The 25494-nt window shown below is 38.0% G+C and overlaps 7 protein-coding genes across 7 annotated transcripts; 6 read left to right on the top strand and 1 right to left on the bottom strand.

The window, feature by feature from the left end:
- Positions 1–587: 587 nt before the first annotated feature.
- On the top strand, positions 588–4738 carry LOC106405305. The gene is made up of 4 exons (XM_022704529.2): positions 588–2598; positions 2686–2823; positions 2917–3006; positions 4424–4738. The coding sequence occupies exons 1-3, from the start codon at positions 2398–2400 to the stop codon at positions 2995–2997; spliced, it is 420 nt and encodes a 139-aa protein (XP_022560250.2). The 5' UTR covers positions 588–2397; the 3' UTR covers positions 2998–3006; positions 4424–4738.
- On the top strand, positions 3463–4077 carry LOC111206938 (glutathione S-transferase T3-like). The gene has a single exon (XM_022704422.2). The coding sequence runs from the start codon at positions 3463–3465 to the stop codon at positions 4075–4077; it is 615 nt and encodes a 204-aa protein (XP_022560143.2).
- Positions 4739–6061: 1323 nt separating the features above from the next.
- Positions 6062–8075, top strand: LOC106402962. The gene is made up of 3 exons (XM_048750327.1): positions 6062–7148; positions 7551–7747; positions 7817–8075. Exons 2-3 carry the CDS (start codon positions 7559–7561, stop codon positions 7946–7948), a joined length of 321 nt encoding a protein of 106 aa, XP_048606284.1. The 5' UTR covers positions 6062–7148; positions 7551–7558; the 3' UTR covers positions 7949–8075.
- Positions 8076–8419: 344 nt separating this feature from the next.
- LOC106403409 (glutathione S-transferase T3-like) lies at positions 8420–9205 on the top strand. Its single transcript, XM_013844240.2, has one exon. The coding sequence runs from the start codon at positions 8420–8422 to the stop codon at positions 9203–9205; it is 786 nt and encodes a 261-aa protein (XP_013699694.2).
- A 174-nt stretch (positions 9206–9379) lies between these two features.
- Positions 9380–11187, top strand: LOC106403408 (putative nuclease HARBI1). Its single transcript, XM_048750326.1, has 2 exons — positions 9380–9558; positions 9799–11187. The coding sequence occupies exon 2, from the start codon at positions 9821–9823 to the stop codon at positions 11102–11104; it is 1284 nt and encodes a 427-aa protein (XP_048606283.1). The 5' UTR covers positions 9380–9558; positions 9799–9820; the 3' UTR covers positions 11105–11187.
- Positions 11188–11254: 67 nt separating this feature from the next.
- Positions 11255–14843, top strand: LOC106405738 (BAHD acyltransferase At3g29680-like). The gene is made up of 2 exons (XM_048750325.1): positions 11255–13420; positions 14616–14843. The coding sequence occupies exon 1, from the start codon at positions 11587–11589 to the stop codon at positions 12931–12933; it is 1347 nt and encodes a 448-aa protein (XP_048606282.1). The 5' UTR covers positions 11255–11586; the 3' UTR covers positions 12934–13420; positions 14616–14843.
- On the bottom strand, positions 14663–19985 carry LOC106405736 (V-type proton ATPase subunit a3). The gene is made up of 18 exons (XM_013846273.3): positions 19690–19985; positions 19423–19467; positions 19190–19312; positions 18988–19095; positions 18634–18741; positions 18371–18544; positions 17969–18106; positions 17480–17587; positions 17269–17376; positions 17002–17150; positions 16717–16870; positions 16454–16614; positions 16130–16336; positions 15849–16032; positions 15670–15753; positions 15382–15575; positions 15225–15284; positions 14663–15129 (listed from the first exon to the last, which is right to left on the bottom strand). Exons 1-18 carry the CDS (start codon positions 19840–19842, stop codon positions 14925–14927), a joined length of 2463 nt encoding a protein of 820 aa, XP_013701727.1. The 5' UTR covers positions 19843–19985; the 3' UTR covers positions 14663–14924.
- Between the last annotated feature and the right edge of the window lie 5509 nt (positions 19986–25494).

Here is a 25494-nt window from a genome sequence, read left to right as displayed (position 1 = left end):
ATCAATCCTAGCAGATGATATTAAACCTCAAGAATCATGCAATCAGATCACTCGGATTTTAAACAAGTAAACCTCAATCAATATATCAGCCTATCGGATCCAATTAATGTTTTAACACGCTGGTCGGTTTAAACAATTTTAAATCAGATGAACAATTAACCAAGTAGGATGAGAAAATAAATCTATCAATCCTAACTGTGATTAAAGCATTAATAAAAACAAGCAGGTCGGATTTAATCAAGACTTAAACAGATCAGAATTATTAAACTAGCATGATGAGAATAATAAATCTAGCAACTTAATGGTTAAACAATTCTAGCAACATAACATCATATTCAATCAGATTTAAAACCCCAATGATCAAAACCGAAAACAGTTTTGATTTCAAAATATTCTATTAGGGTTTTAATATGTGATTTGATAATTATAGTATAATTAATTCCGATACTTAAATTATTTAGGGTTTATAGATATAGGGTTAGAGTTTATCGGATTTTAACTTGTAAACACCGATTTGAGGTTTTAATCATGTAGGAACATGATTTAGGGTTTGGGGTATCGAACTTTTAGAGCTTCGATTTACTCAATTAGGATTTTTGATCTATTACCCTATGGTTTTGATTCATAAAAATTAGGGTTTTAAGGTTTCATTCTTTATCAATCAATCCATGTTTGATTATGGGTTCTTAGGTTTTGAATTACCTTTTAACCTTAAATGATTGTTGAACAGACCACCAAAGGGATGAAACCGCAAACTGGAACACGAACAGGACGCGAGCTGACTGCTATCGGATCGCGAACAGATTGAGGCTGAGGTCGCGAGCTGTCCGTGAGCTGCAGTTGTCGCGAACAGGATGCTTGCTGTCGGGAACACGAGCTGTCCGGGATGCGAGCTGAGGCTGAGTTCGTCTGAGCTAGGATCGGACTGAGATCGCCTGTAGACTGAGCTGAGACGAATCAGGAACGCCTATGAACTCCTTTGATCTGAATGGAAAAGAGAGTTTGATCGCACGGGCAGCAACTCCTCTCGGCTTGAACTCCTTGTTGATATTAGATTTTAATTCCCTCGCTTGCACAGAAGTTGAGTTCGGCTAGAAAATCCTTGTTGGAATCGGATTTGGTTTCCAAATCAAATCGGCGCGCACTATATCTGTGCGTGAGGGCGCGTCGGTGGTCAGATCGACAAGCGGTTTGCACTGACGGATTCGTCTCGGCGAGGGCTTCGATTTGATATGTTGATCATTTTCTGGGTCTTCACGGTTTGAGAGAACGACCACTTTGAAGTTCCGAGGCAGATTCCTTTGCGTTTAGGGTTTGATGATTTTCGGCTGAGTTGAAGAATATTTCGTGGGGGCTTAGGGCTATAGGCTATCGTGCTGATAACGTGTTCTAAAAATAAAGGAAAAGTCTATCTTTATTCATAACATAGAGGTTTCTTATATAGGAGATTACACCGTCATAGATTAATGGAAAAATTACAAATCATAATCTCTTGGTTATGAGTCATCCACAATATGGTTCATAACATTAACTAAGAAATAAGAAAATAGGTTGTTAACATGTGAAGGACATCGGTGAGGGTTTAACAAAAAAAAGAAGTTGATGCAATTAAGCCAACTGACATAAGTTTTGAGGATCTATGGAAAAAAAAATGAAGAGTGTAAAATATTAAGGATTTAGAGTTGTTATATATATTTTCTAATATTATCTGGACATTAACAAGAGGTTCAGATATCCAATATTTTCTAACTTAATACACATTTCAATATTTTTATAGATCGGAGCGACTTCGAGTTTGGATATTTCGGATAGGAGGTATAAGAGCTTCCGCATCGACGGTTTATAACCGGATCACGGGCTCGGGATCCTAGGCCCATTCGATTAAAAGAAAATGTTTATTGGGTTTAATATCGTGATCCGTCTCTTGCGGGTGAACCCGTATGATACGGGGTCAAGCCACGCGTCGATAGCATAGTGGACACGCGAGTCCGCGTGTAGACGGAGAAAAAAAGGGATTCGCGATAGATCATTCATTTTCACTTCTCTCTTCAAAAGCTAGGGTTTCATTCTCTCCCTGGCGATTTTTCGTGTGACGCAATAGCCGGATCATTCTCTCATCTTTCTTCGATCTAATCGACGTCGTACTCTCTCGTAGACGATCTGAGGTGAGTATCCACTAGTTTCACCGATTGATTCAATCGTTTGGGGTCGAAAGCGTTTTAGGTTAAAAATCGATTTGGGGGTTTTCATTCATGGTTTTGGGGGTTTTGTCGTAGGGTTCGAAATCGAAAAGGGGGTATAGATTTCTGGTTTAAAATCGTCATGCGGGTACGTTTATTTGGGATTTGTAATCGATTTAGTTTATAGTTAGGGTTCTAAAAGGAATCGTTTTTTCTGATGCAGATGGATCCCGCAGCAGAGATAAGAGATTCAAAGAGGACAAAGGAGTACATCAACATGCTCTCTTCTGTGGCTGATTCAGAGTACGGGATTCCGACGAGGTGTCCCTGTGGTGGCAGTATCATTCACGAGGTTCGTGGGAAGGACGACTACGATACTCTTCCTGGGAAGCGCTTCTTCACCTGCAAAAACTACGAGGTACGGTTGTTCTTAATTGTATTTTGAATTTTTTATTTTTTAAACGAGATTGATTATTGATTCAAATTTTTTTTTCTTCTTACCAAGGCTGATGGGTTTCATTATCGTCAGCCTTGGGTCATTGGTGTCGAGGAGCAGATCGAACGCCTCACTAAGCGTCTGGAGGAGGTGGAGGTGGTGATAAATTGGGTGCTGGAGGTCAATAACCACATTCAGAGACTGGAGGTAACTAGATTCTAATTTGATTTCAATTTTTTAAAATATTTCTTAATTTTTTATGCATTGACTAACACTGTATGATTGTTCTTTCATGTACAGGCAGAGGTTGATAACCTCACTGGGCAGGTTTATAACCTCTCTATGCAGGTTGAGGTCTTGGAGAAGCTCTGCTTCGACTGAAAACAAAAGGTAACCCTTACTCTACACTGGTTAACTACAGTGGTAGCTAGCTAGAGTTTAACCACGCTTAGTTGAGTTTTAAAAATTATAGGTAGTTGCGTATTCAATGGTAATGAATGGTTGTGTATAAAATCGGTGTAGTTGAGTTTTTAAAATTTATTTGATGTTCATTCAATGATATCTGTGTAGTTATACCTATGTTGTACTTGTTATAGAGTCATTAAAACACACACACCAAACACTAAAACAAGTATAGAGTAATTAAAACACACACAACAAACACACACACGAAAAACCAAACACACACACCATACTTAAACTAGTTTAATCAATGCTTGGTAGTTAGACAAACACACACACGTAATCAATTTGTTGTACTTTCTAACACTAAAACTAGTATTAAAACATAGGCATGATCCACATCTCAAAACACACCAAACTTTTAAAACTTCTATCTAAAACTAAATGGAACCAATTTCCCTTAACTCTCACGGGTTCGTTAACCTCCTTGCCTCCAAGAGCAGTCAACTAATAGATATTGGTTGTTCTGAGGTTCCAAAACTTGCGGAAAGGCGGAAGTGGACAACCAAAGAAGATGTGGTGCTGATCAGTGCTTGGTTGAACACCAGCAAGGATCCAATCGTGAGTAATGAGCAGAAGGCTGGCTCATTTTGGAAGCGCATAGAGAAGTGTGTGAATGCAAGCCCTCTGCTCGTTGGCTCCGTTCCTAGGGAGTGGAGTCAATGTAAGCAGAGGTGGGGTAGGGTTAATGAACAGGTTTGCAAGTTCGTGGGATGTCACGAAGCTGCTTTGAAGAAGCAAGCCAGTGGACAAACTGAGAATGATGTCATGAAGGCGGCTCATGACATCTTCTTTAATGACTACAATGCCAAGTTCACTCTTGAACATTGTTGGAGGGAGCTTCGGTTTGATCAAAAATGGAGATCCCACACTTCGACACGAGATGGTGCAAAGGAGAAGAGGAAGGAACCTGCGGAGGAGGTGGGTGGCGAGGAAGATGTTAGGCCTCCCGGTGTGAAGGCTTCCAAAGCAGCAAAACGCAAGAAACACTTCAATTAACCAGCGTTTGATCAGATAGAAAGCATTTTAGAGGCAAAGAATAACTTATCCAAACACAAACTCCTAGATAGGTTGCTAGGAAAAAATGCAGAAACTCTTTCTGATCAAGAAAGAGCTCTAAAAAACAAAATCATTTCAGAAATGCTTTAACGTGGTGAGTGGAAGCTTTTTTGTGCATTTATCAGTTGGTTAATTGTTTGATTTCTTTTGTTTCACTCTCTTGTGCTTTATGTTTTAGCTGTTGTATTTTCACATTGTTTGAATATGTTTTGGTTTATGTATATTGATAATGTTTGTATATGTTTTGGTATCTAGATTATTGATATGTATCCGTTTTTCTTTGTAGGTCACGGGTTCAAGGAGGAGGATGCGTGTGGACGTGGTTGTAGGTCTCGGTTTCTTTATGTATCATATCAAGTCACGAGTAAGGTTGATGGTTGTAGTAGTATTATGTCAGATTGAATCACGGGAGAGTGTAGTATTTTGTATGTTTCTACACTCGTTTTAGGACCTTCGGTTAATATGGGTGTATGTACCCACAGGATGTGTTTTCAAGTCACGGGTGTATGTCCCCACGACTTGCCTTTTCAACTCACGGGTGTATGTACCCGAGCAACTTGACTCATGTATCTCTATATATATAAACTATGTCTTTCTATTATTTTTGTGCATCAAAGTGTTTCACAATAGTTGTAAACTTGAAAACCAAAACTTCTAAACTTGTAAACTTCGTTGATACACTTGCTTTGATACACTCATCACTTGCTTTGATACACTCATCAACCATCACCACTTGCTCTGATACACTTCTCATCCATCACCACGGGGGTTCACCACGATTGCATAGACATCACCACCTCTACTTGTCAAAAACCAATCCATAGAGGTAAAATACGAACTTTTCTTTTGTTTTTATGAGGCAACAATGTCATTTACCATATAGAAAAGAAAAAAAAATGAATTCTATTAAAAAAAAATTATAATCCCTTTTGTTTATGAAAAAAAAATGAACTATAACTTTAAAATCCAAAAAACATTTCTAAAAAAGATAAACATACCATATAGAAAAGAAAAAAAATGAATTATATGAAAAAAATATTATACTCGATCCCTTTTGTTTATGAAAAAAAAAATGAACTATAACTTTAAAATCCAAAAACAATTCTAAAAAAGATAAACATACCATATAGAAAAGAAAAGAAAATGAATTCTATGTAAAAAAATTAACTATAAGTTCTTCTTTTGTAGCAAGAAAAAGATCAATCAACAATGTCTTCCTCATCAAGCGATGAAGCAGATAAAGCTTTTGATGAAATGGTCGATAAATTGTTGATAATTTCATAGACACAGTAGTTGATGGTCAAACCAACTACCGGAAGAAACGAGCTTATATCAAAAGAGATCGAGAGCGAGGACACAATCAACTATGGAAAGACTATTTCATGGAAAATCCTACATACCCACCTGAAATGTTTAGGAGGCGTTTTCGAATGAACAAACCACTGTTCCTTCACATTGTCGAGCGTCTAAGTAGTGAAGTTCCATACTTTCAGCAAACAAGAGATGCTGCGGGAAGGTACGGGCTTTCTCTCCCTTCAAAAGTGTACGGCAGCTATACGTATGCTCGCATATGGTCAGTCGGGAGATACATATGACGAATATCTCCGACTTGGTGACAGTACATCACGTTTATGTTTGGCAAATTTCACTGATGCAATAATACAGTTGTTTGGAGATGAGTATCTACGAAGACCTACACCCGAAGATCTTCAACGATTACTCGATGTTGGAGAGGTACGGGGGTTTCCGGGGAAGATAGGCAGCATCGACTGTATGTACTGGGAGTGGAAAAACTGCCCAACGGCTTGGAAAGGTCAGTTCACACGTGGTTCAGGAAAGCCGACAATTGTCTTAGAAGCTGTTGCATCACAAGATCTTTGGATATGGCACGCATTTTTCGGTTTACCAGGTACCCTTAACGATATCAATGTTCTAGATCGGTCACATGTTTTTGATGACATCTTACATGGTCGAGCACCTAAAGTTAAGTTCAAGGTCAACAACCACACTTATCGTATTGCCTACTATCTTACTGACGGAATTTATCCAAATTGGGCAACATTTATCCAATCCATCCCACTTCCTCAAGGTCGTAAAGCCGAAACATTTGCTGAAAAGCAAGAATCCGCCAAAAAAGATGTCGAACGGGGTTTTGGAGTATTGTAATCGAGGTTTGCAATTGTTAAAAACCCAGCTCTACAATGGGACAAGGCAAAGATAGGAAAGATAATGAAAACTTGTGTCATATTGCACAATATGATAGTAGAGAACGAACGACACAGATACGCTCAAATTAATACATCTGAGTTTGAGTCAGGAGAGTCCAGCAGAAGTTCAAGGGTGAGAAGTAGAGATAGTATTCATGTCGGTGATATGTTAGGCATCCGCAGAGAAGTTCGAGATTTAGAGAAGCATGCTCGATTGAAAGCTGATTTAGTGGAAAATATTTGGCAAAAGTTTGGTGATAAAGATGAATAAGCTTTGTATGTTTTTGAATTTCTCTATTTATGTAATCTACTCTTAATGTATTGAATAAAAAATTTTCAAAATTTTATAATATATTTTAATATTTTATTCATGTATTCTGAATTATTTCTATTTTTTTAATTTATATTATTATTTTATTCCTATGAACTCATTCTTCGGGTTCACTAATGCAGAAAACAACAAATACAAGTTCATAACTATTTATAGTCCGACAAAAAAATATTAAAAAAATTAGGTGAACCTCATGCTCTAAGAGCACCCGCAACGCGGGTTCGTGATGAATCCTAAGCGCGATAACTTAGGTAAAAGCAATTAAAAAAATAATTTTAAAATGTCGTAACCGAAGGATTGATCCTAAACTAAGGGGTTTAAGGATCAAATCCTTAATCACGTGGCAAGGCGGGAGTGGTCGTGGTAGGGGTTGTGTTTCGTATGTGGAAAAAAACATTCATTCTCTTTCTCCGTCTCGAAAAAAAAACTCTCCCGAAGGCGAAAGGCGATTCAGAGATCGTGAAACGGTGAAGGTAAATCGCGTGCTCTTAACTCAATATTTTTGGATTAGGTGTTGATGCATGTTGATTAGTCAGTTCTAGGGTTCTATCGTGTGGTAAAAATCGATTTTAGGTTTCAAATCGAATTGGGGATTTTTTTCGATTTACGGTTTTCGTCTAGGTTTGTTATTTTCTGCATCTCGAATCGGTTCTTTGTTGTTTGAGAGTTCTATCGTATGGTTTTAATAGATATAGGGTTTGAAATTGAGTTGGGATTGACTTCTGGATTGATTTACGTTCCGTGAAGAGTTATAAATAATTTTACGGTTCGAGATTGATTTGTAAATCGATTACGGGTTCGGGATAGTCGAAACCATTTGTGTTAAGCTATCCTTATAGCTAATTATGAATCTGATAACATGATTTTCCTTGCAGGTTTTGAAATGGAGGAAGAACTTCGCGATAAGAAAGCACAAAAAGAGTACTACAACATGATCGATTTTGTTGCAAATGCGCAACAGGGGATTCCCAAAATTTGCCCCTGTGGATCAATCACGAAAGAAACCGTTGATGAAGATGATACGTACGACTACCTCCCGGGAAAAAGATACTTTATCTGCAAAGACTTTGAGGTATGTACTGTAATTAATCTGGTTATTTTTATGGTTCATATTCTGACAAATGTTTATCTTTTTTTGCAGAATGATGGGCTGCATTTCAGGCAACCATGGGTTACGGCTATTCATGAAGAAGTTGAGAGGCTCAAAGAACGGTATCACGAGCAGGCGAAGCTTCTGAGAGAGTGCCAGGCAGTTACGGTGAGTGATGAGTGATCTGTTATGTCTTTAGGACTTTACTTATATGTGGGTAGGACTATAGTTCTGTAATAACTGTATGATGTATGTTCAGGACGAGGTGAGAATGCTGCAGGACGAGGTGAGAATGCTGCTTATGTGTGTGGCTGAACTCGAGAGAGCCCTGTGAGGTTAGTGGATTAAATTATCCTTCATCTCTGCCTCGTGTGAAATTAGTAGGAGTTTGCAAATAATATCCATACTGCTTCATTAAATCTCGCTTTCAAACGAAAACTTCATTAACTCACTCTCTAGCTGTTATGATAGGACAGTTAGCAAATAATATCCATACTGCTTCATTAAATCTCGCTTTCAAACGAAAACTTCATTAACTCACTCTCTAGCTGTTATGATAGGACAGTTTCCTACTAGGATTAAATAGAGTTGAACTAAAGATCCCTATTTAATCTTCTGCGTTTCTACAAGAGAAACACAGAGTGAAATCCGAAAATGGAAAACTCCACTTGCTTTGTAAACCTTTTAGCTAGCCAAGGGTGTGTTGAGCTTGACTCATCGGAACCCCTTTGCTTTAACAGCCAATGTTCCGATGAGTCTACTGTCAAAGAGAGGAAGAAATGGACACCAAAGGAGGATATAATCCTCATTGGTGCTTGGCTCAACACCAGCAAAGACCCTATAGTCGGGAATGAACAAAAAGCTGGTAAGTTCTGGCAGAGGATTGTACAGTACTACAACTGCAGTCCTCAGCTGGTTGGGACAATCCCAAGAGAACTTGGGCAATGCAAGCAAAGATGGGCTAGGATCAATGATTTGGTGTGTAAATTTTCGGGCTGCTACGAGATGGCATTGAGGGAGCAGAGGAGCGGGCAAAATGAGAACGATGTGATGAAGGCTGCTTTGGATATCTTCTACAATGACCACGGCAGTAAGTTCAACTTGGAACATGCGTGGAGGGAGCTTCGACATGATGTGAAATGGTGTTCCACCTATCTCGAGAAGGAGAGCGGTCGGGAGAAGCGCAAAGCAGTTGCTTCTGATGCTCAAGGGTCATTCGCGGAGCCAGAAGAAAGACCCATAGGAGTTAAGGCAGCTAAGGCTGGTAGCAAGAAGAAGAAAGGTGGAAAAGAAGAAGAATTGGAAAAGATAGAAGGACTGTTGGCGCTCAAAAAACAAATCTCTAGACAGAATGTGCTAGAGAGTTTACTTGCAAAGACTGAGCCACTAGATGACATGGAATTAGCTCTGAAAATGAAACTTATGTCTGAAATGATGTGATGATTGTTAGCTCTAACTTTAGTACACATTTTCTGTTCGTTTCACTATGTTTAATCATCTCATTTTCTCTATTTCAGGTGATGTACAAGACCATGTGCCTGACGAAGACAAAAGCTGCTGTCTCTTCCTTATGTATTCACGGGATGCTTGTTTTTTCTCTTATTTTTCCATGTGAACCTAGTCACGGGTACTTTGTCTGTTTATTAGCTTTGTATTTATAAGTCTGGTTGTAGACTCGGCGAAGAGCTATCTCATTTGCTCTTCTTGTACTAAAAACTTGTTATGATGAAATTTTAATTTCGAGTATCTGCGTTTCATCAACCCTTCCCTTCATATTTGTATGCTCACGGCAGGTATGGTCACTGGTTTGTGTTGCCAGTATGATAGTAGAGTTTTGTGTTGCTTCTCAAAATACCAATTCAAATCTTTAGTAGGCTTCAATCCACCATCGAATATTTGATATTGTATAAGGTTGATACAATGATTGATTGACAACCTAGAATTAGATGATTCTGATATATAAGGTTGATATAATGGTCCAACTATTCGTACGCACAACTATGGTTTTGGTTTTAACAAACTTTCTTTTGTAGATTTAAGAAAGGATAGTGAAATATGGGAGATGAAGTAGATCGAAGATTATATGCGGTTTTGGATGAGGCGGTCGATGAATATATTGAGGATACATTCAACAACATCGTCGAAAATCGAACAGTCAAACCGAAGAAATGTGCATATGTCGAACGAAACCGCGAAGAGGGCTACAACCGTCTATGGAATGATTACTTCCGTGAAGATTCCACATTTCCGGCTCATTTTTTCAGACGCCGTTTCCGCATGAACAAGGAAGTATTCTTGCGTATTGTCAATCGCCTCTCCGAAAATGTTACATTTTTTCAGCAAAGAAGAGATGCTGTCGGACGGTTAGGTCTATCTCCACTACAAAAGTGTACGGCAGCTATTCGTATGCTTGCTTATGGCTGCACGGCGGACGCCACAGATGAATATCTCCGACTTGGTGAAAGCACAACACTTTCGTGTTTAACTAATTTTACAGAAAGCGTAATACAATTATTTGGAGAAGAGTATCTACGAAGACCCACTACAGAAGATCTTCAACGACTACTCGATATTGGAGAAATACGTGGCTTTCCTGGAATGGTTGAAAGCATCGATTGTATGCATTGGGAGTGGAAAAATTGCCCAACTGCTTGGAAAGGACAGTACACACGTGGATCAGGAAAGCCGACAATTGTCTTGGAGGCTGTCGCTTCACAAGATCTTTGGATATGGCACGCTTTTTTTGGTCCACCAGGTACCTTAAACGATATTAACGTCCTCGATCGGTCACCTATTTTTGATGACATTTTACAAGGTCGAGCTCCAAGGGTACAATACGTGGTCAACGGACACCAATATGATATGGCGTACTACCTCACTGACGGTATATATCCAAAATGGTCAACATTTATCCAATCTATCTCACTTCCTCAAGGTCCTAAAGCAGAGTTATTTGCTAAAGTTCAAGAATCAACCCGAAAAGATGTGGAGCGGGCTTTTGGAGTATTGCAATCTCGATTTGCAATAGTGAAAAACCCGGCTATTTTGTGGGACAAGAAACAGATAGGGATGGTTATGCGAACATGTATCATACTTCACAATATGGTAGTAGAAAATGAACGCAATGGATACACTCAGTATGATACATCTGAATTTGAAGAAGGAACCTCGACCAGAAGTTCGAATGTGGATGCACCCAATACTTCCGAGATGCCTCCAAATCTCGCTAATATGCTTCTTATACGGACTCATCTTCGTGATAGGCAGTTACATGAACGATTGAAAAATGATTTGGTAGAAAATATTTGGAACAAGTTTGGTAATGATGAAGATGAATAATTATTGTATGTTTGCATTTAATCATTCAATAAATGAATTTTCAATTTTAATGTTTTGCAACTTTCATAATTTTTAATTTCTTAAAAAAAAAAAAAAAAAATTATAAGGACTTCATAGTAGTAACACCATTGGACATATAATTAGGATCAAAGTCCTTAACTATTCAGAAAAGAAAAAAAAATATTAAAATATGGCTAAAGACTCCAATGGTGGGTACCATTGGAGATGCTCTAAGATTAAATCTGGAAAGAACCCTTGAATCCTAATAGTGATATAAAGAGAATCCTATGCATAAAACGACAGTGTTGACCCTACCAAAAGCCGTTTTAAACGTGGTGGTGGTGGATGCATTGCTTCCCTTAATAAAGAGTGACTTGGTTGATAAGATACGAAATCAGATTGAATGGTGAATACACACACAAACCCCAATCTCATGGGATATATATGAAAATATTAATACTAACAACTACGTACCTACCTGCATGATGGCTTTAAACGTGATCAAAATCTCCCCGGTTCGTCCTGCAACCCCCTCCCTCTCCCCGGTCATCCTCCCACTAACATTCTTCGATCTACTCTGGCTGCATCTCGTTCCTACAAACCGAGTCATCTTTTACAAACTCACCGAGTCATCATCATCTTGCGATTCCTTCCACTCCGCTATCCTCCCCAAGCTCGAGCGGTCCCTTTCCCTCGTCCTCGCACACTTTCTCCCTCTCTCCGGTCATCTTAACTGGGACCCACAAGCTCCTAAACCCCACATCCTCATCTCGCCGCATGACGCCGTTTCCCTCACAGTGGCCGAGACCGACGCCGATTTCTCTCAGAACTCCACCAAAGGGATCCGTCCCCGGAAGGAGCTACGCGCTCTTGTCCCCGAGCTGCCGGTTTCTTCTTACTCATCCCCTGTCATGACGCTGCAAATTACACTGTTCCCGAGCCAAGGCTTCTGCATGGGACTCTCGCTGCACCACGCTGTCGCTGACGGCAAAACCGTGGTTAAGTTTCTCAAGTCGTGGGCTCACATATGTAAACACGGGGCAGCACCACGAGATTTTGATCTACCCATGGTTTTAGATCGTACGGTCGTCAACGTTCCAGCCGAACTCGAAGCTAAGATCTCGCGAGACAAAGCAAGCGTAGCAAGGTCCGTAAGTCTTCATCCCGCCGCCGAAGAGACTGACGATCTCGTCAAGCTCACGCTCGAGCTGAGTCATGAGGACGTGGAGAAGCTTAGAGAACGGGTGCGAAGGGAGTCGACTCGCCCCGATCTCCCACACTTGTCGACTTTCGTAGTCACTTACGCTTATGTATTGGCCTGTGTGGTGAAGGCACGTGGAGGCGAGGAGGAAGAAGATCGACTGGTTCCGTTCATGTACGTTGCTGATTTCAGACAACGGTTACACCCGCCTGTTCCCGTGAACTACTTTGGGAACTGTGTGTTGCCTATCAATTTCTATCGATACAAAGCGACGACGTTTTCTGGGAAAGATGGGTTTGTCAATGGGGTCGAGATTCTCGGTGATTCGATAAGAGGTTTGAGTTCGCGAGGTGCTGAGGAGTCATTATGGGAGATGTATGAGGAAGGATTAAAATGGGCGGAACCAGGTACACCGAAGGTAATCGTCGCTGGGTCTAACAGGTTTGGGATATACGGGTCAGATTTTGGGTGGGGAAGACCCGTTAATACTGAGAATATAAGCCTCACTAGAAACATTCTCTTCACTATGTCGGAGAGGAGGGATGAGATTGGTGGTGTGGAGATTGGCATGTGTTTGAAGAGATGTGAGACGGATGTTTTTGTTTCTTTGTTCCGAAATGGATTGTAAAAAAACTTGACAAGTTTTGAACTGCATTTCTCCTTTCCAAAGATGTTTTAAATTAGTTGTGGAGTTGCAAGACCTTTATAAATAAAACTCTACCTCGAGATTACAAGAGGAAGATTATAGCGTTTTGAAACGATTGAATCTTTGGAAAAATGAATAAATTTTAGCGAAAAAAAATGAAGGGCTTGTAGGTCTGTTCAAACACTGTTTTTGACATGCTGACTGGTCCAATAGTGGCCTTCCGGCGGTCAACGTGGCCCAGATCATTAGCTCGTTGGAAATTTTGTAACGACTGCTATCATCTGATATATTCAACCGCCAAAAAGTTTTTGAATGAATATGATGCAATGAAGTATGTATGTCCACCCTCTTTCCATTGTTCAAAGGCGGTCAAGGAGAGAGGAATGGCACCTTATTATTTTCTTAAAATATGCACAGACGAGAAATACTAATAAATAATAATCATGCATCAAACAACCAAAATCGAGTAGTTGATTCCTACGTTACATGGAAACGGAAGCGGAAACGCGGAAGCGGAAGCGTATGGAAGCGTAGAAACGAGTTTTTAAAAAAAAATAGGAAGCGGATCCGTGTTGGAAGCGTATATATATACATATATATATATATATATATATATATATATATATATATATATATATAAAATAAAAACCCACATATAAATAAATCTGAAAATTTAAAAATGTCCAAAACCCACAAAGCATCCTTTGATTCCCTTAACTCCTTCTTGCAGAAGATGAGTCAGAACTCTAGTATAAGACCCAACATATGTATTACTGCAGAATTTGCATTCAAACCTCCATGACCCTCTTCCTGCTATCTTTTCAATCTTGTTCACATAAATCCATAAAAGTGCTTTATCATCCACAGCAGCATCATCGGATGGATTCATATTCCTGAAACAATTGTTAAAATTTAACCAACAAATTAAATATACTACCTTCATAAAGTCTTGTCTTTTATGTATGCGGATACTTCACACAGCAATGATCTAAATATAAAAAAGGCAATTAACTTTAAAAAAATTGTGATGATGAAGACATTACCGTACATTATGTCGCAGGAACAAAACGTTCTCTGCGGTCAAAGCACAATTTGATATTAAGTTATTAACATAAAACTTTAACTTTAGTTGCAGAATCCAAGTTCAATTTTACTTCCAACCATTACAAACCATTCAATCATCAAACTATATATAAAAAGAGGTTTATGTTTCTATAAAAGACAAAATTTCATCATCACTCCAACACATTAGAAAAGCATATGTCGTAAAATCATGTTATCACTTATCAATAGTTTTGTTTTTGTTTTCTGATAAACACGAAGAACACATCTGAGAAAATTACCTTGTTAGTTCTCTGGCTCCAGTATGAAGAAGAAGAAAGCAGCGACAAGGAATGACATTTCATTAACTTAGTCTTGCCACTTTTTAATTAGGGTTTTCATCAAGGAAATAAAACATAAAACATATATTTTTTCTATTTTTTTTTAAGTTACGATTCCGATTTCAAATTTTAACTCTTCCAAATAGGAATCACTGATTCCATTACGCTTCCAAAATCTATATTTCCGGATTCGCGATTCCACCACGCTTCCGAGCGCTTCCGAATCTGTTTCCGCTTCGGAACCAGGAACCACAACTTCAGGCACGCTTCCATGCAACGTAGGTTGATTCTTTATTGACAAACAATTTTCAGTAGATGAACTGTATTAGTAAGGGGAAACAAATCCTCACTTATTTAATACCAAACAACACAACAACAAATGGGTTACAAATCCCATTATCCCCTCCCCCACTTTTGTGTAAAAAATCTCATCTCCACACAGGCATATAAATCAAATTATTTAATTCCACCCTGAACGTGGAGAGAAGGGAAAAAACATAATCGCAAAAATAAATAAATAACCTTTGTTTTTATATATGCAAATTTGCGAGAGAATGGGAGGGGAATGGAAGAATGATCCATCCATATCACTCACTCGTCTTCGCTTGCGGTGAGAATGAAAGAGAAAGGAGCGAACTTATAACCATCTCCTTCGTAGAATTTGTTCTGGAACTCAACCCAGTGGAGACGCAGTGCGTGAAGGAATGCACTCAATGTCTCCATCACCAGCAGCACTCCCACAGTGGCGAATACGAAGACGATGATCCCAACGATCAAAATCAACCAATTGTTGTATCTGTTTTTGTTTTAAGTGCCAAAACAAAGATCGATTATTTGATTTGCTACTATTAATTAGACTAAAGAAAGATAGTTAGAGGAGGATGCGCATACCCCCAAGCGAGAAGGAGGACCTTCTCATAGAAGACTGACGATAGCTCTGAGTGTGCAAGACTGAAACACACACACAAAGGATGATGATATTATTAAGCCATGAGTAGTATATATATATATATATAGCTTACTTACTACTCGATGATGAGATGGATACCTGAGTGCCCATAGACGCAGGTAAGAAGCGGTGTTGGAAACAGCTCCAAGCACAAACTCTATGGTGTGAATCAGCTGATGCACAAATATCTCGCTGAATTCAAACTCCTCTTGCCCATGTGATCCTCCGCTTGTCTCTACATGAAGACTCTCATCAGTCTCCTCAAGAGGTGCGTATGACTGACCTTGATGCCTCTGGATATGGAAACCATTTAGCACGAGCAGCAAAGGCAAAAGAAAAACAAGACCTTTATGTAGAAACTAAAAGGGAAAAAGGAGAGAATCTAACAGCTTCATGTTGTTTCTTCAAGATGAACGGCTTGGGAAGCAACATACAGGGAACAGAGACAAGAGCCAGAAAGAGAAGCACAAGCTGAAAATGTGAAAGAAGAATGATGAGTGAAACGAGAAAAGTAATGCTTTTCTTATTAGATCTCGTAACAGTAATTACTAGGCAGAGGTCCTGACCTGCACCGTTTTCTGGTGAGGGAAAAGTTGATTCTCTCCTAACTCATCGGTTGGGCTCAGGAACATGTATATCATAACATGATACAAATCTGCTTGAGAACCAGTGCACCACTTTATGATGATGAGGACCGATAGATACCCAAACAAACTGTTCAAAAATATCATCTGGGGAATGAACTGGAACCTGCAAGCCCCTCCCCAAAATTAGACGTCGTGATGATAACTGATGGAACTGAAAATAGAGCCTGCTATGTTGCAAAAAAAAAATCAACCAAACATACCAAACATTCACACTCGATTTGAAGAATCTTGCATTGAAGTAGCTCATTATGATCCCAAGGTTCATCTGAGAAACTCCAAGAAGGATTGACATCTTCATCTTCAGCGAGTTCAGGAACGGCAGCTCGCTGCGGGTACCATGCCACACAGGATCTAGACCAAAGGGATAAGTGTCCCTGACCTTTATCAAACCAATTGTTGTAGCCTCGCTGAACGTAGACCATAAAAGAAAGGAAAAAAAAGGTTCAGAACCGCAACGTATTTTCAGGCTACTAATATTCGTTTGTATTCATATAAATGGGAACTTTTAGAACTAATATGAATACCTGCATGATGCATCACGGCAATCATAGGCTGAGGGAGCAAACAACGGGTATGGAATAGAGAAGAACTCGTTGTAGATTAAACCAGTGTATATTGAGAAGAGTGACATCATCATAATGACATAACGACCGCCAAAAGCCATTTCCATAATATCCCCAAGTTTCTGTTGTCAGAAAGCAAGATTGAAAAGTTAGCATCTAAAACTTGCAAGAATTCAATCTCGTGCTCTCAAGTCAAACGTAGGCATCATTAATTGGGGTATCACCTGGCTGGCAAGTTTCTTTTCTCTCACTATCAAGTACATGGTTGCAAGTAGCAAGCATATTCCATGCCCCCAATCACCAAACATAACAGCGAAAAGGAAGGGGAAGGTGACGATTGTGAATACACCCGGATTAGCTTCCTGATACTTGGCAACACTGCAGAGTGGTGATCATAGAGGATTGATCAGAGTAAACTATAACAAGACTAAATGCAGTCCACAGCACATTTTCTTATAATAACCAAAAGCTACTTCCTATGAGTCAGAGAAAGAGTGAAAGACAATTACCCATATGCATCAACAATTTCCTGGATTGCAGAAGTAAATTTGTTTGTGCGGAAATAAGTCGGTGGCAACTCTTTGGTCCTCAGAATCTGGAATATTGATCCAACTTGCGAATTGGAGTCAACTGCAGCACGCTCTAAAGCTTCTTGAATCTGCATAAACAAACCTTATTCTACTAAGTATTCCGAAATTATCAAAACCAGTAACTCACTTTCACGCAATATAATGTTCTAAAATGCAATTCAGAGTGCAACAAAACGAATAACTCACTTCTTTTGATGCAAAGACAGGACTCCAGCCCTCGGCCACAAGGCACTTCTTAGTCACATCAAGACTAAGCATGTTCAAAGTATGATAGATAGCTTTCTCCTTGCGAACCTGCAATTGGTAATTATAAAGTTGACGTCAACTTGCATGGATTAGAACAGATTTGTCAACACTCAACAGAGACCGCTTAGCATTGATCTGCACAGGATAATACCTTGAGGCTCCATAGCTCAAATTTGTCTCCAATGGTCTGCAACAAAATGTTACGGTGACCTAACCCAGCATCTATGGTGGTTTTAAGCTCAGTTAATCGACCTGAAACCTGAAACGTTGTGAATGAATTAAACATGGTTAGACAGTTTCTTGGTTTACGGTATCATCATTATACAATGTCATGATGAAATTGCTAGCCTACGATACATCATCACATGGATGCTACCGACTTTAAAACTAGCATCCACACAATTTCAATACATCAAAATATCATGTTCTCATGCACTAGTTTCTGTTGGACATCTGAGTGTCAACATATACCCGAACTTTTGCTATCTATAACTCATGTCCAAGAAAGCCATGCACAAAGAAAGAACAAACAATACAGGGAAGTAAAAGGTTTATCACCAAATGTATATATATGAATATTTACCCCCACACACGGTCCACACCTATCAGCAGGAGCATTAACAAGAAAGATAATACATACCTCAGTTATCATTTGAGCTTGTTTTCTAAGATCCTCGCTGAAGGGATAACGATTGGCCCCAAAAGCTTCACATATCTTAAGGATTTTGCTTTTTGCTCTTTCCCCGGAATAGAAGACAACAAAAACATTTTTCTCAGCCTGCCATTTTTTTGAAGTTAAGAAAGTCAATTTCGAATTGACACAGAGAAAATTAAATTTGTTTTATAATGCATCATCAGCATTTCAAATGTTGAATGAACTCTTGGCTCTGTAGATCAAAAAGATAAACCACATAGGTACTTCTATTTTTCAAATATCTAGCATGTACATATGATGATACAAAAAAAATATTGCAAAAGGAAAGAACAACTGAACTCCTTCCTATGTCTGAGAAAATTTAAAAGAAAAGCAGAAGCATCTAACCTTCTCTCCAGAGTTGGGGTCAATGACCGTCTCCTCAACGACAGTCTGCCGAACATAGACGTTTCCCCTAGTAGCACGGAATAGAATCCTCTCAAACACCATCGACTTTTCACGAGGCACTAATCCGGTGAGAAATCCAAGCTTTACTTGCTTAGACGCATCAATGGACTTCTCCTGTTTAAAAGGAATTATCTTAACTGTTGGTGACTAAATAAGAAAATGCGAAAAAACTTTGATTAGGAGAATAGCTGCATCTGTCGTACTTCCTGCAATAAAGGAGACTCCAGCAGATCTTCAGACGCTCGTGGTGATTCTGTTTCTCTCTGTTGAGCCGTGGCACTTCTATGAGCAGAAGAAAAGAACTCACCAGCCTGAAAAGATCACATTCAGATTAATTTGGCATAGATAGTAGATGCCCATCCAGGGATTCAACCATAGTAACATGAGAATCCTACTTATCACCATGAAAACCTTAGTATCCTAGGTTCAGCTTATGGAAAATAAAGATTTAAAAACCGATAACTACAATTTAAATAAATCAAAAACATGCTACTCCTTTGCCTAATACAACCTAACATCTTCAAAGCCCTGAATCAAGAAAATAGAAAAACATATACCTTCTCAAGAACCAACTTGTACTCCATAAGTTCATTATAGGATCGCTGCAACTTGTCATTGTTAGCATTGATTTCAACAAGTTCAGCTTCTAGCTCTCCAAGCTTTACCTGACAAGCCAAGAAGAAGATTAAAAAAAAAAAAAAGTAAATTAACCGAAAACATAGAAAATGAAGAGCAGCCAAGCAGGTATCTTCATTTTACCTCAACATCATCCAAGTCAATGTCATTTTCTTTCCCAAGCATCTCCTTGGGTAAAACTCCAGCTTTTGACATTTGATCCTTGAAGAAACGAATCTTCCTCGCCATCTCTCCACATCTTTTGATCTTTTTTAATCCGTCAAAGCCAAGAGAAGAATTATCACAATGATATACATTCTTAGATCGTATTACATTCCTTCCTACACAATCAATCACATAAACATGAATTTATTTACCTGAGCTGCGTAAGTACGTTGAAACGGACTCTTCTCTGAATTAAGCTGAAATCAACATTATAAAAAAAACTGGTTTAATAAGAAGAGAGTTATTCTGATTCACAACAAACGCCAAAAAAAAAAAGCATTGACGAAAGATCTAAATCTCATCATCTCTTAAGATCCAAAAGAAAAACAAACCAAACGTCAAAAGTCAAAATGATGAACAACGATAAAATCGTTCGTCAGAGATTGGATTGCAATGGACGATTAAGAAGGATCACGCACGTCTTTGAATTGGACGAGGCCGAGATCTCCAAGGTAAGAGACGGTGAGATGAGCAGATTCCATGGGAACGATGAGCTGGACGAGCTGCATCGGCTCAGAACGCATCAGATCCATCGGCGGACAACATCCACCGCCGCCGCCGTTTTCCGCCATCGATGATACTCGTTCGTCGTCGTCGATGAACTTGTTATCTCTATTAACCCAAACGAGAAATCGAAAATGTATGATGACGATGATTGTCAGAGATGAGAGGAGAGGAGGAGAGCTGTAATTATTTGATCCTCAGCCTAGTCCCACGTTGGTATTGTGAAATCCCTATATTGCCCCCTCTTCGTTAAATAATTGTGTGTTTTGGACTCTGGCTGAAATCGAGCGGGCTTCGTGGTGTGGTCTCACAAAACATATGGGCTAAATCAATCGATACTTTAAAAGTTAGACCCATCTTGGCCCATGAGTGATAATACTCGATTAAGAACCGCCATTGTGTTTTTCCATTTGTAAAAAGCCCAAGGAAATAATAAAAGAAAATTGAACTATGCGTATTAATATATACACTGAGATCTACGGAGCTAGAACGGATAGGATTGAAAAAAGCAAGAAACATGTCAGAAGATGGTCCCCATTCAAACTCTAACAAACGATGAATTAATACTCTCAATTCATTAAAGTTGGCGCCCATCTAGATCCACCGAGTAAGAAGAAACAATAAACATAAATGTTGAAACTTGGTTATAAAGGAATAGAGATCGATGGATAGAGTTAGCAGAGTTTCGAGCTAGGCTATAGTATATACTATATAATAATGTAGACAAGGAAACTTTTTGTATAGCAACTAAAAAGGGAAAATAATTAGCATTGATATAATACAAGGTCAATAATGTAGATGAATGATTATATCTTTGTTTTCAGTCCACTAATGAATGATTGATTTGGTATCAATTAATTGGTAAAGGTCCCATCTATACTTTATATAATTTAAAAAGGAATGTTTGAAAAGTGCACAAGGAACCTTTTCAAAAAGTTCAGTAGTACATCCATGTGAGTTGATTGAGATCTACAGATATTATTAAAAATATCTATAATTATTTAAGAGGATAACAGAAAACATGAAAAATAAATATTCAGAAATTGCGATTCCTTTGGGAAGCATCTCGCCGAACTATAAGACTAAAAAAGTCTCACTGTGATAACAATATGACTATCTCACTGTGATAACAATATGACTACAAGATGTGCAAGTACTTTGGTACTAATATACTATTTGTAAACTAGACGTTTTATCTACGGAATAGAACCCATTTTTTTCATTTTTATATAAAAATGGCTTGTAACTTATTCAGTGATTTTACCAAAACAGAATCGACAAAAAAAAAAAAAAACCAAAACAGAAAAGGAAACTTATTCAGCAAATGGTTTGACTTGACGCACCCGCCGATGTTATCTCCTCTAGTTCCTTCCTGAGAGTGCCTAGTTCACATTACGAAGCAACTTCGTTGACACCCAAAAACAAAAAAAAGTAAAGAGAGGAAAGATTCGAGAGAGATCATACCATATCTTTTGACAAAAAAAAAAGATCATACCATATCTTGGCTCTAAAAAGTGTTTTTTGTCGTCTTCTACCTTCTAAATTATTCATTGCCTAACTCTTTTCAAAGATCAGATCCACTATACCTATTTATATCAAAAGTATTTAATTCCGAATATCGTTGCCGACATGACCGCAAATCCTTATACGAGTATGTTTGATTATTGTTTTTTTTTTAATAACGAACAGAGTTCACCCATCAAAGGATGCATTAGGACTTAGGGAATCATGTCATAATCGTTAATAAGCTCAACCATAATCAGGTCACCTCACAACGATAGATAAGGTGTTAATTACGACTAAATTAAAGCATTGGATGATTTACGTTGTGTTAATAATGATGATATTATAAATTTATAACTACTAAGCTACATTAATTGTTTGAGTCAGATAGGTTGAAGTGTGTGTTGTGAAGATTTGATCTCGATTTTCGTTTGTGTGTAATTTTGTGTTCCAACTAATCCACAATGTATTTTACCAAAAAAAATTAATACACAATGTATAATGAAATAAAAGAGCGGCGATAAGAGTTAGTAAAAATACAAAGGAAGTAAATATTACACATGGATGATGGGGACAAAAGCTGGCATGAAGAGCTGGCCATTTGTCAAATTCCTCCACCTTCCTCATTTATTTTAATATACTTCCTTTTATTTTTGTATATTTTCTCCACAATTTAAAAATCATTTCAATTTATTAGTTTTATTGGAGTAACTAGTAACAAGCATCTGACCAAAAATGAATATATATATTGTATACACCTTCACTTTTGCGCTTTTTCTTTCATCAAGAAGACCGACAAGGTTCCCACATCGATCGAGTCCTTTAACCCTTTCGGGAAAAAAACTCAAATCCTAAAGCAAAACTAAATGTGTTATAAATCATATTATAGATGTCCATAACCGGTCCGGTCCATAACCGGCTCAATACCTAAAGAGAGAGAGGCGGCCGTAGGAGAGAGAGACAACTTAGAGAAGGAGAAACCCTAGTTTCATTTTCCTTGTATTTATACATTTTCCATATTTATGTCTTTCCTTTTATCTCTTTGTAACTCTCATATATAAGGGCACCTTATGATTGATTAATAATAACAAGAATTTACAGATTCGAAATCCTTAAGTTTACAACACGTTATCAGCACGAAACTCTAAATCCCTACGCTAATACCCAAATCGAAAAACCTTAAAACCCTAACCCTAGCCGGCGATCTGACGAACCCTAAACCCCGATCACGTCTCTTGTTCCCGCATATGTTCCAGCTCGCGTCTGACGATCAAGGCGTTCCCGATCAAGCAACAAAGGACGTCTGCGGCCCGATAGAAGCGACTCGATCCATTCCAGCTCGCGTCTCGTTTGTGTCCAGCTCGCGGCTCAACTCCTTTGGTGGTCCGATTCAACAATCATTTAAGGTTAAAAGGTAATTCAAAACCTAAGAACCCATAATCGAACATGGATTGATTGATAAAGAATGAAACCCTAAAACCCTAATATTTATGAATCAAAACCATAGGGTAATAGATCAAAAATCCTAATTGGGTAAATCGAAGCTCTAAAAGTTCGATACCCCAAACCCTAAATCATGTTCTTACATGATTAAAACCCCAAATCGATTTTTACAAGTTAAAATCCGATAAACCCTAACCTTATATCTATAAACCCTAAATAATATAAGTATCATAATTAATTATACTATAATTATCAAATTACATATTAAAACCCTAATCGAATATTTTGAAATCAAAATTGTTTTCGGTTTTGATCATTGAGGTTTTAAATATGATTAAATCTGATGCTATGATGCTAGAATTGTTTGACCGTTAAATTGATAGATTTATTTTCTCATCCTACTTGGTTAATTGTTCATCTGATTTAAAATTGTTTAAACCGACCAGCCTGTTAAAACATTGATTGAATCCGATAGGTTGTTAGCTTTCTTTGCTTATATAATCCGATAGATTGATAGATTCGTGATAAAATCTAATGTCTTGAGGTTTAAGATTATAAGTTCGATTAAATTGATTGATCTGATTATATGTTTTTGAGGTTTGATAAATTCGGATACTAGATAAATTATTTACACATGGTTTATGCTAAATACCAATCAGCCTTGAAACTGATTCACTGAAATTCATGCTTGAAATCTATATTCTAGTATTGATAAATATCAGCCTTGAAACTGATTAATAAAATTGATAGAATCAGCCTTGAAACTGATTGTTTTGGTTTTTCATAATTGAAACCCTATTTTTGGATCGAAACCCTAAATTGTGTAATGCTTGAATCCGTTTGATTATTTTCGATTATTGATCAAATTGCTAGTCTTGATAAAACCTAATTGAATCTGATTGTTAGTCTAGCTAAATCTCATACCTGAAACTGATTGATTAATTGCTAAATCTTGATGGAATGTTTTAATATTACCCTTGCACATATAGAATCTGATTGCTAAGATTGAGTGCATCATATCTACTTGGCCGTGTGGCCAGTTTGCATCATATATCATCCTGACCAACATGTTTATGTTATACGCATGATCTGATTATTATCACCTTTGCATGATCTGATTGTTTTAAATTGAGGTTCCATAATTCCACTCTTGTACATATAGAATCAGTATGCTAGGTTTGCATTATAACCATATGGCCACATGAAAACATATAGAAATTGCTTGTTTGGTCGATACTCTTGCTTAATAAATCTGTGTGACTTATTATGCATCATATATCACTTTGGTTGTGTGGCCTTATTGCATTATATCACATTTAGCCGTGTGGCTTGTTTGCTTATTAGAAATGTATTGACTTGATATCATGTCTTGTTTATGGCCGTATTTAAAATATTTTATGAGATCTAAAATTGATTGATATATGATTTGAGATGTCGAAAATCAACTTGGATTTTGCTGCCATAAATCTCTCAGGAGATAATTATTTGAAATGGGCACTGGATACTGAGTTTATCCTAAAGTCAAATGTCTTGGTGAATGAATCACAAAAGGCGATAATACCAAATGAGAAAGATTGATACATGGCAATATTAATTATTAGCCATCATCTTATTAAGAGTCTCAAAGATCAGTATCTGACTATAGAGAATCCTCTAGACCTTTAGACAGAGTTAAAAATCGAGATATGATCACCAAAGAACGGTGTTATTAACAAAGACCCTATTTGATTGGAGGAATCCCAGAATCCAGGACTATAAGTCCGTGGATGAGTCTATTGCTAGCTGGGCAAAATAATGGATTACTGATGAGAAACAGTGAATTGAGACCTCCTGGATTAACCCCATTACCTGATACCAATAAGGCCGCAGAAGAAAAAAAAAGGTAAACACGTCCAGAATGATAGACCACATGGTCATGGCCGTGGAGGGTGGAAATGACGTGGCCATGGCCACTATAACACATTTGGCCGTGGGAATCACTATAGCAGAGGCCGTAGGTATCAACCCAATTTGAGCCATGGTCAAGGCAGTGGCCGTGGTATATCCTTTAAACCACAAAGCTCGACCAAATCAGTGTGCCATAGATGTGGAATGGGAACCATTGGGCTAAGATATGAAGGTCTCCCAAACATTTTTGTGACATCTATCAAAGAGAGTCTGAAAGGGAAGAATCATGAAACTCACTTGGTCTATAAAGATGGTGAAAATAATTTCGAACATGATCAAGATGATCTTATGGAATATGAGACTTATGATTGCCTAAAAGAATCAAGTTGATAATCTGATTTCGATACCAAACTTGTGTGATTGCTTTGCTTGTATGCTTTCTCTGATTTTTATCTCCTTAAATTTATTTTTATTACATTGTCTGCTTAGATTAAATGAATGAATGATTTTTCTATATGAGTACACTGAAAAACGCCAATATAAATACTAAAGCAGGTATCGCCAGTCTGAAAGAATACTATGGCTAGGCTAATATATTATTCCCTAAGGGTATGCATCTAGAAATCAGTGATGCCTTATATTCACCCAACTTTAAGAGCAAGAGCAGCCTATTGAGTTTTAAAGAAATAAGAATGAATGGTTTCCATATTGAAACAATGGGCGAAGAAAATAAATAGTTCCTTCAGATATATGTATAAAATCGCCCAAGGCCATAATAAGTCCTAAAGACTATACATGCATTCTCTACTGACCTAGACTATGCATAGATCAGTATGATAGAGGCTAAAAGCCTGCGAAAATATACACTTTATGGCACGACCGGATTA

Source organism: Brassica napus, chromosome C3 (assembly GCF_020379485.1).
Source record: "Brassica napus cultivar Da-Ae chromosome C3, Da-Ae, whole genome shotgun sequence".
Lineage (NCBI taxonomy): Eukaryota > Viridiplantae > Streptophyta > Magnoliopsida > Brassicales > Brassicaceae > Brassica > Brassica napus.
Note: the sequence above shows the minus strand (reverse complement) of the source record. Positions and strands in the feature narration are given on the sequence as shown.